Source organism: Rattus rattus, chromosome 4 (assembly GCF_011064425.1).
Source record: "Rattus rattus isolate New Zealand chromosome 4, Rrattus_CSIRO_v1, whole genome shotgun sequence".
Taxonomy (NCBI): Eukaryota; Metazoa; Chordata; class Mammalia; order Rodentia; family Muridae; genus Rattus; species Rattus rattus.
In genome coordinates this window covers 165318317-165335409 of record NC_046157.1, presented here as the reverse complement: position 1 = coordinate 165335409, position 17093 = coordinate 165318317, and the positions used below count along the sequence as shown (strand labels likewise).

General features: G+C 52.2%; 1 protein-coding gene across 1 annotated transcript in view; it reads right to left on the bottom strand.

Annotated features, from left to right (window-relative positions):
• Window positions 1-17093, bottom strand: part of Ano7 (anoctamin 7) — a 28983-nt gene that overhangs the window by 3416 nt on the left and 8474 nt on the right. The window contains exons 5-19 of the mRNA XM_032901676.1: window positions 15784-15891; window positions 15014-15150; window positions 13058-13115; window positions 11509-11619; window positions 9758-9917; window positions 8659-8749; window positions 7887-7983; window positions 6310-6453; window positions 6106-6243; window positions 5435-5533; window positions 5253-5355; window positions 3321-3432; window positions 3024-3078; window positions 1499-1596; window positions 267-400 (exon numbers count right to left, since the gene is read on the bottom strand). Coding sequence (XP_032757567.1) covers window positions 267-400; window positions 1499-1596; window positions 3024-3078; window positions 3321-3432; window positions 5253-5355; window positions 5435-5533; window positions 6106-6243; window positions 6310-6453; window positions 7887-7983; window positions 8659-8749; window positions 9758-9917; window positions 11509-11619; window positions 13058-13115; window positions 15014-15150; window positions 15784-15891 — 1645 coding nt within the window. The remainder of the gene's footprint in view (window positions 1-266; window positions 401-1498; window positions 1597-3023; window positions 3079-3320; window positions 3433-5252; window positions 5356-5434; window positions 5534-6105; window positions 6244-6309; window positions 6454-7886; window positions 7984-8658; window positions 8750-9757; window positions 9918-11508; window positions 11620-13057; window positions 13116-15013; window positions 15151-15783; window positions 15892-17093) is intronic.

Here is a 17093-nt window from a genome sequence, read left to right as displayed (position 1 = left end):
AAATCAGTTCTCCAGGCTGACTTGGCCGACCTGTGCCTGCCCTCACAGGCTGGAGAACCATGGTCCTGTGCCTGGACCTGATTTCCCTAATACACAGCCTCAGCCTCCCCAAACCTTTCCACCCACCCTGGCTCTGTAGCCACTCTATCATTTCTCTGGATATGGGCAGGCCTAACTCCCCGCCCCCCACACTCACCCCACCCCCATAATGGCACATTGCATTTCAGGGTAGGCCAGGGCCAGAGTGGCTGCAGTGCAGGTCTCACCCATTTCAAGGTATTCATGAAATAGCCCCTCACAAGGCAGCAACTCATAGTCAGCCTCCCAAGGTGCTGGGTTGGCCCCCATGCCAGCTTTCTTCCTCCGGGAGCACAACTTCTGCCAGCAGCCTTTCAGCTTTCTGCAGGTAGAAGGCGGGAAATGGCATGGCTGCTCCCACACCCAGCTGATGGTCAAGCTAGTCTGAGAGAACGCGCACCCTGGATGCGCTTGTTCTCTGGGGCCAGGTTGCCTAGGGCAAGGGGCTGTGTTGCAGGTCAGAATCCTCCAACGCCCTGGGACCCCCTCTGTGGGACATGATCCAGTTTGCTCTTCTGGTTCCCTGTTGTGTCTTCAAAAAGGTCAACCCGGCTCCCTGGGATCTCCAGGGGATAGAACCAAACCAAAGCTAGGAAGGAGCTAGTGAGGCTAACAGCTGGGTCCACAGAAAGCAGAGGCCATGGGGCCAAATGTATTGGCTTCATCCTATTGGGGCCAGATAAGTAGGATGACTGTATCACACCTGGGAGGCATGTGTCAGTCCTGTGCGAGTGTGTGTGCGTGTGCGTGTGCGTGTCTGTCTGTCTGTCTGTCTGTGTGGGTTTGGACAGAGGTAGTGAGATATCACGCACAGAGCGCATGTGTCGCTTATCAGAGTGTATGAGGGCACAGATGTCTGCCGGCTCCCTCTCGCGCGCTCTCTGCACCTGCACTGAGCTGCACCCTCTACTTCCTGGGCCCACGGATCGCCAGAGAAGTCGGGATGCACGGTTGCCGTGTCAGGGCCAGTGCAATTCTGCCTTTTGAGGGTAGGAGTGGACATCTGGGTTGGTGTAGCCTCCAGGCAGGAGACGATTCCCAGGCAGACCCTGTGGAGGACTCCAGCCTATAAGAGGGGCTGGGGCACAGTTCCAGCTTGTGGGACAGGGATGGGGAGCTGGTCCCTTCCAAGGGAGTCTGAAACAGGCATGAGTCTGGGGTCTTCTGCTTATCTGTCTCATGCTGGCCTATGTGGCCTCCCTCACTGAACTGTCCGACAGCATGGCTGGTGACTGGCTCTCCAATGCCCCAGACACAGCAACAAATGAGAGAGGCTGTTGTGGGGCTCTGCAATATGGCAGAGGTTGGGGGAGGTGGAAGGGCGTAGGAGACTGACACATCCTGCCTCCCCTTCACTCTCTGAGCACTCTGAGGAAACCCTGGTCCCTAGACGCTGTCAGGGGAGGGCAGGTTGACTCACGGGACAAGAACCTCCTGCACGTTATTGATGATCTGCTTGCCGACCATGATGACCAGGAGCTCCTGTGCCAGCTCACTGAGGCAGCCTCCAGCTGGACACTGAAGTTGCACAACTCCTGGTTAGCCAAAGGCAGAGGGACCGGGGACACACCCACATAGCCTTCTCTCTGCCCCAAAGGTGGCTGCCTCTCTGCCCCCTACATCTTTATAGGACGTGCCTGGAGTACTGTGAGGATTGCAGAGATCAGCCCTCCCCATGTCACTTCAGTTAGGTTCGGGAACAACCACTGGGTGGCTGCAGGCTATAGCCACAGGCTCCAGGAAAGACCCAAGATGTGGGTCAGTGAAGAGGCAGAGTCAGGGAGTTTCTGGTATGCCTACCCTACAGGGAAGAAAGCCCAGCCACACCGGGATACTGTCCTCACCAGGTGGGGAGAACCTTGAGAACCCAGCCTGCCGTGGGGAATCAATCCAGCCATTCTCGGACCACAGAGTCCCGGATAGTTCCAACGCAAGAGCAAATAGTCAGCCCTTTCTCACCTAAGCAGTCTCAGTTGGCTGTCTCACTGAGAGCTAAAAACTACCTAATGTGGCACAGCCAGCGGCCAGCATGCTCCTGAGGAAGAGGCCAAGTTGCAGTATTCCATGACTCTGCATCTCCCTGCATAATTCCTTCCCCTCAGTGTAAGGTAGGCAGCTTCCCTTCGGGAGGGGAGCCATCTTGCTGGAAGGAAGATGAGGTCACGGCCCAGGCCCTGGGAAGATTACTGCTCTCCCTCCTCCTCTAAAAAGAGAAGGTTCTTTCAGACCTGACGCTCAGTGATAGCTGCTGGACTTCATGTTCCCCAAGTTCAGCTTCGTAACTGAGAGCTCCAGATGTGCCCACCACACGCCCTGTACTTCTGACTAATCTTGCTTGGCCCTCAGCAAGGCCAGAAGTGAAGAGACAATTCTTGGGGGCGGGGGGAGGTCTGGGCAACATGGGATTCACTCCTTACTCCTTATTTATGCCTTGATGCCTTAAAGCTGTCACCTGGGGAACCCACATGCCATCTTCTGCAAAAGTCTCCTTAGGCACATCTAAGAAGCCAGGCTCTCCCAATTCCCAGTTCCCAAGGACAAGCAGAGCACACTGGGGTTAGTGGAAGAGAGCAGCCATGGGAGGACCCCAGACAATGAAGCTGTGGGGCACTGACCTCGGTGTCCTCACAGAGGGACTTTGGCTGTGAAATAGCTCACAGGGGGCATCCTAAGGGCTCAGGTGCCTCTTGATTGTGCATAGGGTTAAAGGAGAAAGCGGCTAGACACCCATGGTGTGCGCATTCTCTAGACAGTGTTCTGAGTCAGGACCTGGGGCCAGTGAGGTCAAGAGTGCTGGAGTCCTGGGAAGCAGCTGTAGGTCTTGTCACTGGCTTGGACAGTGGTGAAAGGTAGACAGGAAGAATGGCAGCAAAGCAAGGCCTCAGTGGGTACAGAGGTAGCCCAGCCCCCATTTTATGTCTGGGTATGTTCCCCAGTGCACTCACCTCCTCATTTCGGACTCCAAACAAGGTGTGGTAGTTGCCTGGGTATCCCACAAACCTGCCAGGATCCAAGGTGTGAGGCCGTGAGGGGCTGGGTCTGCTTGTCTCCTCCCTCTTTGCCACCCCAGAGGCCTGTCCTGGGAGACACGCAGACTTGACCCGTGTCCCCTCTGAGCCCAGTGGAAATCATTCCTTCTCAGTGCTTTTGCCCTGGCCACCTGCCGCTGAGCACCCCAGACAGGTGTGGGGCGAAGCTGAGCGGCAGGGGAGAGGTGACATGTTGGGAGGGCGACCACCTACCTGCCCTTGAAGAAGGCAATGTACACAGGCGAGGCGTAGAAGTTCACAAACTGGAAGATGAACACCTTGAGGGTGAAGGCATCCTCAAACGCGGTCTGTGTCCGGTGCATCTCTGTGCATTTGGGACTTTCACTCAGTCCCCAGGGATGTTGGCCAGTGTATAGTGCACTGCCCCCTTTCCCGTGAGACCACCCCACCATCCAGGGTGAGGAGGAAGCCATGTTGTCCAGATATTTTAAAGAAATTCATTAAAGGGGAGGGTCAACATAGAACAGCCCTAAACTTGTAATTTCAAAAATTATCCTAAAGCATGTTGATCAGAGTGGCAGTAAATCCTGTCTGCTTGTCTAGACTGGAAGATGTCTGGGATATAATTAAAGCCTAACCATTGGTCTGTCCATGAGGCTGTTTCCAGAAAGTAGCTGGTGAGAACTCTGGCCTTATCAATGGATCAAACTCTCGATGGGTTAATTGCATGCAGATAATAATACTGGCAGTTGGGTTGGGGATTTAGCTCAGTGGTAGAGTGCTTGCCTAGCAAACGCAAGGCCCTGGGTTCGGTCCCCAGCTCCGAAAAATAGAAAAAAGAAAAAAAAAATAATACTGGCAGTTGGTGAAAGCTGCCACTGGAGAAGCAGGTGTCCTTAGGGCTCTGTCTCCCCCGACTCCTCTCAGCATTCCCCTTCTTCCTTCCTTCCTCCCTGCCTTCCTTCCTTCCTGAGCACCCCACCCTCCCTGCTGTGATGGACTGACACCTCTGAAACTGTGATTGGAAATAAATAATTCCACCCTTAAGTCACTCTGTCTGGTATTTTGGTCACAGTTATGGCAAAAGAAGTAACCAGTACAATTACAAGTGTCTGGAATCGTGGACAACAAACAAACAAACAAACAAAACAAGAAAACTAAAACCAAACATTTGCATTCTCGTTAAAATAGTATATGCAGGGCCAGTAGGATGGTTCAGTGAATAAAGGTGCTTGCTGCCAAGCCTGAGGACCTGAGTTCCATTCCCCAGAGCTTACATGGAAGGAGAGCTCTAACCCTCTCAAACTGTCCCCGGACTTCCACACATGTGCCATAGCTCACACAAGCCATGATACATGAGCGCGCGCACACACACACACACACACACACACACACACACACACATTAAATAAACCATCGTTTTAGAGTATGTGCAGATGAGTTGGGGAATTCGGGGGATATCCAGGGACAAAGTAATTTCCTGGTCAAGGCTGAGTAAGAGCCAAGCTATTGTGCAAAAACTTGCCAAGACCAATGGTGGAAACATGAAAGGGGACCTGAGGCCCCACAACTGTGGGGACACTTCCGCCAGCTCCAGGTCCTTTGCACATTCTCGCAGGAACCCTATGTCCCCTTAGGTAAGAACTGCCCTGGTACCCACCTGGAGAATTCCCTCAGTCCCTTTTCCCCTTGATCACTGTACCCTGAGTTTGCTCTGACCCCCCTCCTCGGGGCCTTGGCCAGGGCTGGTATAAGCAAAGCCCTGTAGGATGAGTGGTTAGGTCTCCTCCTTAACATCTGCTCTTGGGGACACTCAAAGACAGAAACAAATAGAAGCAGAGAAACAGTGGCTGAGGGAGAGCCATCTTGCTCCTGGGGACAGATACAGACACTTGGTAAACATTCAGGGTGGTCTCAGCTCAACACAGCTCAGCCCCAGCCCTAGTCCATTTGTCGGAGGTGTGAGTCCTTGCTCTACAAGGTCTGGTCTCACCCTGAGGGCTGCACAAGCTTGAAGGATCTGGTGAGGAAGGTTGGAGAAGCAGTGCCCCTGGCTGAGTGCCCATGGCCTTCTTCTCCCTGAGGTCCTGCCAGTACCATTTTAAGCAGATCTCGTGGGGAAGGCCCAGAAACCTCTTGGGAATTGGACAGTTCACATTTCCATCTGCTTTGGTCAGTGCTCACCCCATCTCGTTAGGACCTGGGCCAGGATCACATAGACCTTGGAGAGGATGAGGATGAAGACAAGGTTCACCACGGACCCTGTGAGGCTGGCAATTCGTGAAGCCTGATAGGGAACGGGCAATCAGAGCAGGCACAGGACCGGTGGGGTGGGAGGGTCGGAAGGACAGGCAGCAGAGACTCACCCAGGCCGAGAGGAAGGCGTTGTTCGACTTGGACACGATGATGGCCATCACGGCCCGGTACAGGATGATAGATACAAGGCACACAATCACCACAGCCACCTGCAGGACAAGGAGGTCCTGAGCCCCTGCTGTGGCCCCGGCACCCATAGCCTCTGGGTCTACAGCACACAGGTTCCTTTGCCAGGGGCTCCTGTCTGCAGCCTATGTCCCATGGGTCCTCCAGAGGGTGGGACAGGTTGGGACTGGGAGGGAGGACAGAATGCCAGGTGATTACTATATGTTGTTCTTTTACTCTTATACTGGGCAGTGTTGGAGAACTGTGTCCCTGTCCCATTCACCCACCTCCTTACAGCCCTGAATTGGGACCCATGGTACCTGGAAAGGGTTGGGGTACTTTGAAGCAGTCTTTGGCTAGAAGGTATCAAAGGGATTAGTGGGCCCCGGGTTCATGTCCATTCCCTTGTTTAATGGGTGCCCTGTGCTCTGGGTGTTCCAGAGCCCCTCACAGGACACATGCATGTACACCCTGTTATGAGAGCCCATAGCTTCGCTCTGGGCTCCGTGCCTTTCTGGAGGTCAGTGAGGGTCTTTGGAGCTGCAGAGTGGAACAACCCTTGTGGCTCAGGAAGACAGAGGCAGAGGACGGAGGCAGGGTGGCGGGACCCCCGTACCATCATCAAGAGCACCACAGAACCGGCCAGCATGCGGTGTACACGATTCTTCTCAGGAAAGTAAGGCTCATCTTCCCCCGTGATGGGGTTCAGGGCTGTCATGGGTGCTGTTGCAGCGAACTGGGGCCGAGGCCTCTCCTGAAAGGGAGCCATGCTCAACAGGGTGTGGCCCTTGCCAGAAGCCACCCAGCCCAGCTCACTTACCTCAATGTCCTCGTAGTCAGAGCAGTCCCAGCGGTAGGCCAACGTGGCGTTTTTCCGCTTCCAGTACTCCAGAAGCAGCACCGCCCACAGTGCCATGAACAAACTGAAGAAGACAGTGCCGCCGTGGTCGAAGAGCCGCCCAGCCTAGAGGGAAAGGCGGACGCCGGGTCTTCCCAAGGACTGATTCACGGCTTAGCTGTGAGGAGCTGGGGTATCTTCCCATACAGGTTCACCACAATGCATGAGGAACATGGGAAAGGGAGTCTACCCAGGAGCCACAGTAAGTAGTTTCAGTCTAAGGAATCTTTTTTTTTTTTTTTTTTTTTTTTGTTATCATCACAGGGTCTAGAGAGATCTCAGAGGTCAAGAGCACTGACTGCTCTTCCAGAAGTCCTGAGTTCAAATCCCAGCAACCACATGGTGGCTCACAACCATCTGTAATGGGATCTGATGCCCTCTTCTGGTGTGTCTGAAGACAGCTACAGTGTACTCATAAAAAAATAAAAAAAAAATAAATGAATAAAAAGTAATAAATTAACAGAGCTCAAAAAAAAAAAATACTGTCAAACTCACTATGCAGCTCAAACTCCTGATCCTCCTACAAGCTCCAAAATTCTGGGATCTCAGGTGCATACTGCCACCTTTGTTTATGTGGCACAGGGGGCCAAACCCAGGGTCCCACAGATGCTAAGCAAGAACTCAAGCGAGTAAGCCACATCCTCAGCCCACAACTCAGTCTCACCCACCTGGTCTCACTTCTGCCTGACTTGGGTTTGTCTGACCTGAGCACATTGAGAGGAGACTTTAGTTTCTCAGAGACAGTGGAACTGGGCAACGCCGGGCACATGGTGGACAGGAAGTTTGGAGGCTTGGTAGGGGAGGGGTTGGGTTGTGACTCTCAAAAGATGTGTCCCCGGCACCTAGATGTAATCTTTTTTTGGGGGGGGGGAGCAGTGAGGGGTTTTGAGACAAGGCTTCTCTGTGTAGCTCTGGCTGTCCTGAAATTTGCTCTATAGATCAGATGGCCTTAAATGCACAGAGATCTGCCTGCCTCTGCCTCTCAAACACTGGGATTAAAGGTGTGTGCTACCACCACTCCGTCAAGAAACCCTGTCTTGAAAAACTAAAATAGAAAAGAAGAAGGAAGAGGAAGAGGATGAGGAAGGAAGGACGAGGAAGAGAGAAGGGAGGGCCACAGGGAGGTAAGGAAGAGAAAAGCTGAGCATGAAGTTGTCAACAAAGCCAGGAAGCATCATTTCTCCAGGGCCTCTGCTTCAGTTTCCTGCCTCCAGGTTCCTGTCCTTACTTCCCTTCATTTTGGGCTGAGATCAGAACCTGGTATTTTATGACAACAGAATGCAAACTGGCAGCCATATATATGGCTAATGCTAACACAGTACGAGCGACTCCAGGCACACTCTAGTCTGTCATTTATGAATCATACACCCCACCTAACCGGACTGACAGGTTAGGGGACGACAGCTGACAGAGTTCCCTGAGGGGGTCTGCCTTCGCAGAGCCAGGACCTACAGGAGCCACCAGCCCTCAACACCCTGACCCCAGCTCTCATTCCATACCTGGGCCAGGGTGCAGGCACTGGAGAGCAGCCAAAAGGAGCAGTCGGAGCACAGTGGGCACATGTCGAAGGTGTCCGAGCTGTGGCACAGCTCCTGCCTGTGGGGTTTGCACGCGGTTCCAGGAGCTGTACCCACTCCCTCCTCCACCGTTCTTCCAGCCCTAGAACTCTTGGTTCGTTTGTTTTATTTTTTGAGACAGGGTCTCGTGTATTCCAGGCTGGTCTTGAACTTGCTAGGTAGCTGAGGGATTCTTTTAATTTCTGAATCTCCTGTATCCGTCTCCCGAGTGCTGGGATTGAGGGTGTGCACCACCACATCTAGCTAGTGAGGTGCTAGGGACCAAAGCCAAGGCTTCAGCGTGCTAGACAAGCGTCCATCAACTGAGCTCCATCTCCAGCCCCACCAATCACTTCCTTTAAAGGCGGTTGTTTCTGAATATATGCAACAGTAGCAATGAAAGATAGTCCTTTGGACTTCTGGTCACACGATAAAGTCAAACACAAAACCTACACTGTTCTAAGGACAGAAGGTGACTGTCAGTCTGGTCTGGGGACACCGCTGAGCATCTGTCAGTCTGGGGCACCTCTGTCCACCTGGGTCAGCCTAGGGCATCTCTGTGTAGTCTGCCTTCTAGCCGTGACCTCAGGAGAGCAGGCTGGGCTCACCACACTCCTCCACCCCAGCTCTACACAGGGCCTGGCGCTCGGGAATCCCATAGCCATGCACCCTCATGAGGCCCAGGAAGGCTGAAGAGTGAAGAGAGGCCACTTACGTTGGTACATCTGAGAACACCAGGAAACAGCCCGCCAGGAAGACCACTGTGCCCACTACTGCCGCGGGCAGGAGCCAACCAGTGTAAAACCCTGGAAGGGGACACAAGAGTCCTGCAGTTAGAAACTGGGCGTCCTGGGTTGTATTTGAACTCAGGCTTAGCCCAGTGGGTACTAAAACATCTGGACGGGATACTGAGAGACTCGGGAGTCACCCCTGGCCACTACCCTTGACTGAGTATCTGCTCTCAACTCTGGACTCTCACCACGTTGGCTGAATACCAGTGTCCCTCTCCCTCCATCCCACTGGCCCTTCATCTCCTGATAGTGCCCCCTAGCATTTGCACACCTCCAACCAACCCCTCACTGATGTCTTTCTGAGAGGCACAGGATTCGTTGCAGTTGAAGGCCCTGAGAAGGTGTGGGTCATTCTGGACCCTCCCTTATCCCCACACCCCATCTGGGCATCATCTCAATGGACCACACCCAGGTCTCCTGAGGTACCTACATCCATCAAATATGCATCTACCTGCTTCCTGTATAGTCAGCCCAGACCCAGCCTGGTGTCCTGGCTCCGCCCTACTGTCCCTGTGAGGCCAGGAAGACATCTATAAAATGCGCTCTCTCTCTCTCTCTCTCTCTCTCTCTCTCTCTCTCTCTCTCTCTCTCTCTCTCTCTCCCTCTCTCTCTCTCTGGAACCTAGATGAAGAGTCCTTCTCCCCCATCCCCTCCTGAAGTCCTCCAACATGGCCATACTGGACAGCAAGAAAGGCAAATCCCAGGGTGGGGAAGGTCAGAAGGCAGACCCCAGGGAGAGCAGCTAGTCTCTGGAGGTGCCAGCCGGACTGAGAGGATCGGAGAAAGGTTTGGAGCAGTCCCCTCCATAGGTGTGTCTTTTCCCTCAGGGTAGGAGTTCCTGAGGGAGCTTCCCGAAGGGTCTGTGGAAGCTAGCTGAGGTCACAAGGGACCCCACAAAGTAAGGGGCCCCCAGTGCAGTGCCTAGTGTCTGTCGTATCATCAGGGGAGTAAGACCTGCTGGCAGAGCTGTCCCAGAGGGCAGACTGTTATTACATAAGGACCAAGTACCGAGACTCGACTCACCAAGCCAGGCAAAGTAGAGAGCCACCTTCTCCCCGAAGTACCTTCGCACATGGTCCAGAGGCTGGTACTTCCTCCACTTGCCCCAGCGAGCCCAGTGCTTGAATAGGACTTGGCGCTGGGTGAGGACCTGTGAACTCTCTGGGACTACAGAGAACGGGCCCTAGGAATAAGAGGTCATTAGGCTGGGCTTCTCCACTGGGCTTCTTCCACAGGGCGCACTTCTAGGTATGGGAACTTCAGTGGTGACCCAAACCCACAACTCCACCCTCCAATGCAGGCAAATGGCATGAACCCTAGTGGATGATGTTGTTCTAAGGAGAAAACATAATCAGAATCATAAAGGGATGAATGAAGAAGAGTCTGAAGGGAAATATAAGTTGAGCTCCCTTGACTCCTGGGACTGCTGAGTGTCCAGGTCAGGGCATGAATCCAAAAGGTTGACCAACAGCTCTGTGAGGTCTTTCAAACCTGACACAAATGCTGTGTGGTCCCTAAGCTATGAGCCTCTCCCCATGCATCCCAGCTCAGTTGACAGGGAGAGTGATGCCACTCCAAGCGTGTGTGTGGTGTGTGTGTGTGCATGTGTTGTGTGTGGTATGTATGTATGACTGTGCATGTGTGTGGGGTATGTATGTATGTGGTATATTTGTATGTGTATGTGGTATATGTGTGTGTATGTGGTATTTGTGTGTGTGTGTGTGTGTATGTGTGTTATATATGTCTGTGTGTGTGGTATGTCTCTCTGTGTGTGGAATGTATGTATGTCTGTGTATGTGTGATGTATGTATGTATGTATGTATGTATGTGTGTGCGGTATGTCTCTATGTGTGGTATGTTTGTCTGTCTATATGTGCATGTGGTATGCATGCATGTATGTATGTATGTATGTGTGTGTGGTATATGTGTGTGTGGTATGTCTGTATGTATGTGTGGTGTGTGTGTGGTATGTCTGTGTGTCTGTTGTATGTATTATGTATGTATGTATGTATGTACATACGTACGTATGTATGGTGTGTATGTGTATATGCTTGTGTGTGTGTTGGTGGGTACCTGACATTTCTTTTTTTTTTTTTTTCTTTTCTTTTTTTCGGAGCTGGAGACCGAACCCAAGGCTTTGCACTTTCTAGGCAAGCGCTCTACCACTGAGCTAAATCCCAACCCCGGTACCTGACATTTCTACACTTACTTCATTTATCTACATGATATCAAACAGGACTGTCCCCAGGGCCTCATGTGTCAGCATGACTCAAGACCTTTTGGAATTACTCTGCAGGCCTCTCCTGTATGGTTGAAGCTGCAGAAAAGCTGGGGCATGAGTAACCATGTCCTAACCGACATGGGTCTGTATCAAGGATGGTAGTATGGGGATCAGGGTAGCACAAGGCAGCTGGTGTGGCGAATGTCTCTCTCTGCCACTGCCCCAGACTGCCAGGCATCTGGGTAGGGAGAAGGGTACCAGAGACCTTCCTATCATCCCTGGTGAGAGATGCTGCCTGAGGAGCCCAGCCTTAGTATCAGGAGTGGGGCCTGGTATATTTGTGGGGACCCCTAGCAAGGGCAGGAGACCAAGCTGAGCTTTCAGCCCCCAGCACTGGCTACTTCACATTCCAAGGCTACACATTTGGTATTCCTGACCCCAGGGTAGCAGTCACAGAGGGCAAGACCCCTTTTCCTCCTGTAGGTAAGGTGAACAATAGCACTGGGGGGAACTCACAGTCCACCCTGGTTCAATCTCCCACCCGGAGACTCACATCATGCAGAGGGAAGGCTGCACTGAATACACCTTCTGCCAGCAGCTGATCAATCCCAAACAAGCCTTTCTTCTGGTGGCCATATGGAGTCTTGGCCAGGATCTCAAATAGCTGAGGGATAGGTTGGAGATAGACCCATCACTGGTCATGTGATGGCATAGCAGGGTGTCATGGTTTGATTATGTTTGGACCAGGGAGTGGCACTATTTGGAGGTGTGGCCTGGTTGGAGTATGTGTGTCACTGTGGTTGTGGGCTTTAAGACCCTCATCCTAGCTGCCAGGAAGCCAGTCTTCTCCTAGCAGCCTTCAGATGAAGATGTAGAGCTCTCAGCTCCTCCTGCACCATGCCTGCCTGGATGCTGCCATGCTCCTGCATTGACGATAATGGACTGAATCTGTGAACCTGTAAGCCAGCCCTAGTTAAATGTTGTCTTTATAAGAGTTGCCTTGGTCATGGTGTCTATTTACAGCAATAAAACCCTAACTAAGACACAGGGAGACCCATCATGGTGCTGAAACCTTGGATGACCTCTTATGGCCCCTAGTGACAGATAACCATATTGACAGAGTGTTCCCAAGGTCTTGAAACCCAGGTCCTATGTCCCAGCCATACATTCCTGAGCACGCTGGTAGGGATAACAGTCAGTCATTCTTTCATCTTACAAACTAGGAAGCCTTAGTCAGAGTCACATGGTTTTAGAGTCCAAGCTTGGGTTGGAACCCAGGCCTATTCATGCCATGACTTGCATGGACCCCTGTTCCAGTAGGGTCAGCTCTGTTAGGCTACCTGTCTGGAGTGGAAAACCTCTGGCTTTGGAGGCCACTAGAAGCAGTGTCCTTTGGTGGTCATAAGCGTTCTGCCCACGTGCTGTTGGAACAGAGCTCCCAGTGCATGGGTTCTTGACCTTGCTAGTACTACAACCTTTCATTCAGTTCCTCACGTTGAGGGGATGCCCAGCCCATAAAATTATTTTCATTGTTACTTTATAACTGTAGTTTTGCTACTGTTATGAATCATAATGTAAGTATCTGTGGTTTCTGATGGTCTTAGGTGACCCCTGTGAAAGAGTCATTTGAGTGCCAAAGCGGACGTGATCTGCAGGTTGAGAATCATTGCCCTAAAGCCTCAGACCTGCCCTTGTAGCCTGATTTTTAACAGACCGGCTTAGGGTATACTGAGATCTCTTCCTTGTCTGTTCTGGCAAGCCAACAGGATCTCCTCACCTGAGCCTGGTACCTTGGTTGTCTGCCTCAGAGGTCCATAAACAAAATTCTGAACCCCAGGATTATGGAGGGGTAATAGTTAGGGAACTGGCTTACACTTGGTCCCAGTGCAGTCTGGACATTCCCCTGCCCCCACTGTTCTGCATCCAGGCCATATCCTTACTGTATGCAGCAAGATCAGGGATGGTCTGTCTCTAAGGCTTCGGCCCTCTGGTGACAGAAAGCTTTATGGTGGCCATGAAGACCTCAGAGTTGGTGGTTGGGATACATCAGGCCTCTCTGAGCCTGGTCAGATTAGGGTCTGCAGCAGACAAACTCCACTTACAATCTGGTGCCTCTTGGTGCTGGTGAAGAAGGTGTCCTGGTTGTCACTCCCAAGGAACCTGAAGAGGTGCGAAAAGTCAAGAGATTGGAGGGTATGGAGATTTTTGCCACACGGAAGTGAAGACATCGGAGCAAACATGTTGGAGAAGAGCATGTACAGACAGAGAACCACAACCCAGGGTCCCAGGAGGACAACCCCAGAGCCAGACCAGACTCAGTTCCCGTTCTTGCCTTTTCTTTACACCACACATACCAGGCATGGGGAAAGCGGGCAGTTCATATAGAGGGCAAGCCCCTGAGACAAACCTTAGACTCACTAAGAAGCCCTGAGTGGACCTGCCCTGAAGCTGGCACGAAGGACTAAAGGCACAAGAGAAGGAGGAGCACACAAGTTCTGGGATCTTTGTTAGCAGATGCGACAATGACTGACGCTAGGTTTGCAGGCTGTGTGTGGTCACACACTCGCTCACTTGTTTCAGGAATGAATGTGAGGAGACCCCTGGAGTCCGTGAGGGAGGGATGTCCATGCACATCCTGTCTCCTTCACCAGTCAGGGAAGGTATCACGAGAGTCCAGGACACAGGATCCGAGCAAGGAATGGACCACTGTGGTCTGACTGTGCCTCACGAGAGTTAATGTGCTGTGAAGTATCAAACTATCAGAACATTTAAGAGTAGGGGCAAAGGCTGGAGAGATGGCTCAGCGGTTAAGAGGACCCGACTGCTCTTCCAGAGGTCCTGAGTTCAATTCCCAGCAACCACATGGTGGCTCACAACCATCTGTAATGAGATCTGATGCCCTCTTCTGGTGTGTCTGAAGACAGCGACAGTGTACTTATATATCATAAATAAATCTCTAAAAAAAGAGAGAGAGAGAGAAAGAGTTGGGGCAAGCCAGGCATGGTGTCACACCCCTTTAATCCCAGCACTTGGGAGGCAAAAGCAGTATCTTTGTGTGTTCAAAGCCAGCCTGATCTATATAGAGAGTTCTGGGATAGCCAGAGCTACATAGCAAGGGTATGAAGTCATGTGGATTCCACTCTTAGAGGGGATTAATTCTGGTCTCAGGGGAGATTCAGTTATTGAAGGAGGCATGGCAACTCTGTCTACCCTTCTGGGCCCAGTTGGCTCCCGTTCTGTCTCTAGTGCTATAGCTGTACCTAGCCTGAGTCTGACCAGCTAAGGCCACTGAGTTCCAGACTTTCAGCCTGCTGACTTGTAACCCAAACGAACCTCCTCTTTTAAAGAGCAGTTTGTTCTGTGCAGTGAGTGGCAAGGCAGAACGGGCTGACAGTAATCACTGCGTATCAGCCCCCACTTCCTGTTTCCTTCTCTTTGTGTGTGCATATATATATACTGTGTGTATACGATGTGTGCACACTCCGCAGTGTGTGTGGAGGCCCAGCACCAAGGCACCTTCTTGAGGCAGTGTCTTCAGTTTCTGCTGCACATATACTCCTAGCTAGCTGGTATGTGGGCAATTCTGTCTTTTTCTTTCTCTCACCACAGAAGTTCTGGGATTACCGAAGTGCACCTTCACATCTGACTTTTTTCAGTAGGAGGTTCCAGGGATGGAACGCAGGTTGGCATGGCAAGGGTTTTGACCTGTCGAGCCATTTCCCCTCCCCCCAAACTTCTTTTCTCAACAGAGTCTTCGGGTGTTGTGTCATGGCAACAGAAATGGATTGTTGACACGAGCCTTGTGTGTCCATTCCTAGGATTTGGGGCTTGTTTGTTCCACGGCACAGCCACCCTCTCCTGACTAATGCAGGTGACACAGGTGTTCAGAAGGCTCGCTCACCTGGGACTCAGATGGTGTCCTCTGAAAATCCCAGGTGAGGAGAGCATTTGGGAGAAAGCATGGTGCGTTAATTCACTCCTCCATCCTAGTTCTCATGGGGGCTGGTCCCACCCACGGGGGCTGTCCTGCTGGGCTGAGCAGGACCATAGAGCCATACCATTGCAGCTTGCTCGCTTTGAACTGGCAGGAGTAATACTCAGGGGGCGTGTCAGGCACATTCTCCAGCAGAATATTGGGGATGCCCAGCCACTCCAGAAGGGTGGCCGACCAGTTGGAAGCTTGGTTGGGTAACTCCTGGAAAGAAAATTGACCGGAGGGAGATCTTCACCGTTGGGGAGGGGACTGACCAAATCTTCAAACAGGGGAACCTCTCTTTCTGATTCACCCTGCCGTGGACCCTTCCCTTCCTCCTGGGATCTCAGGCTCTGAGAGTGGCTTGGCCTGTTAAATTGAGGACCAGAGCTACTCATACCACAAGAGAGTGAAAGAATAAAGTGTGTCTTGGCCTCACACCAGGCTGCTAAAGCCAACCATGAGCAGGCAGCCCAGGCAAGACAACCTGAAGGCACCACAAGACTGCCATCCTTCCTCGCCCTGAGCACACGAGGCTGGAGCTGCCTCAGCAGACAGTGGGCTCTGGGCCTGCAGGGAACTCAGCCAGCTTACAGTCTTGGCTACCGTGCGTACACCAGGATCTTCCTGATTCCTTAGCCTGACATTCGGGGCATGATCCGCTGCTCTCCCAATGGGGTGAGTGTTTTCAGGCATGTGACAGTGGATAGGTAGGAAATGAGAGGTCTCCAAGTGGGAACGGCTCCAAGGAGTGATGGTTTTGGCATGTGAGCATTAAGCTTAGGGATCAATCAGATGTAGACCTGAGAGGGGATCCCCATCCTCCCCCTCTGCCCTTACGTCCAGCCCCCATACCTGCAGAGGCAGCTTCAGGCGCAGGTCTTCTGCGTAGTAGCAGAGTACAGCCCAGGGTGCACTGAGGAGGATGTAATGTACTGCAGCGGCCTCGTCCTGGACATCACGCTGCAGACACCAGGGGCTTCTGTGAGGGCCTGAGGGTGTTGCTATATGCCCTGCGTCTATCCACACTCAGGAGAGGGCTAATAATGTCATAGCCTGGGTGCTGATGAACAGGTGGCTGTCCACCTCAGTAGTCCCTGCCGAAGTCTCCTCCCATAAGAGCTCCCACCTGGGGCTCAGGCTACCTGTATTCTCTTCTGTGGCAATGACAACCAAAGCAACCCTTCCCCCAAGGTTTTGGGGAGCCATTCATGACTTCTAGAGATCATACTGACATAGTCCATCTTCTAGTTTAAAAAGGGGAGGGGGAAAGCAACTTCAGCTTTGCCTAGCAATACTTAGCGGCTGCTCCACCCTTTTACATATCTCTGCAAAGTCACACTGTTCCCCACATACCTAAGAAACACGTACAGCCCTGCGTGCACAGATAGGTGCGCACGACAAGCCTCTGTTTGTTTAGCTATGAGTCTGGCTACAGCAAAATGAGTGGTCCTCGTGGTCAAGCACAGAATCCCTCACAAAGACAAGGACCATGAAGTGCACAGAAGAGAAAGCACCCCAGAGTCTGGGTTCGTCTGTGCTCTATGCTGCTGAAGCTTGCAGTCACGGCTGCTTTTTGCACCAGGTAGCCCTGTAAGCCCAGATTTATGCTCATTCTGCTATCGACTTAGAGCCATGTAGAACAGGAGCTTGGCAGGTAGGTGGTGACTTGGGTATGTGCAGTACCGGTTAGGCCATCATCACTGCCTAGATAATCCGGTAAACGAATTCACTCATCGTGAAGATGAATGAGTTTGAGGTGTTCTTTGGGCTGTCACTGCTCTCCTTGTGTACAGACGCATGTTAATTTTACATCTTCCCCCCAAATCCTGCAACCCAGAATCCAGATCCTCTGTGGAGTGGGGACATATTGTTGAAAGACTTTTCCAGAGGTTCTCAGTCCCTGCCGTACATCATATCTCTCTGGGGTTCCCCGGATGCCCATGTAGAAACTACATGCTGTCCATGGGGGCAGACCTGAACCTGGCCATTTGGGGCACGCCTGGATGGTTGGGACATGCTGAGAACTAAGAACGGCATGGCAGTGTCAAGCCTGAGGGCACTTAGGGGAGGTAGTGGTTGGGTAGATAATGGGTGATGAACGGATGGTGTGCGTGTGTGTGTGTGTGTGTGTGTGTGTGTGTGTGTGTGTGTGTGTGTGTAGA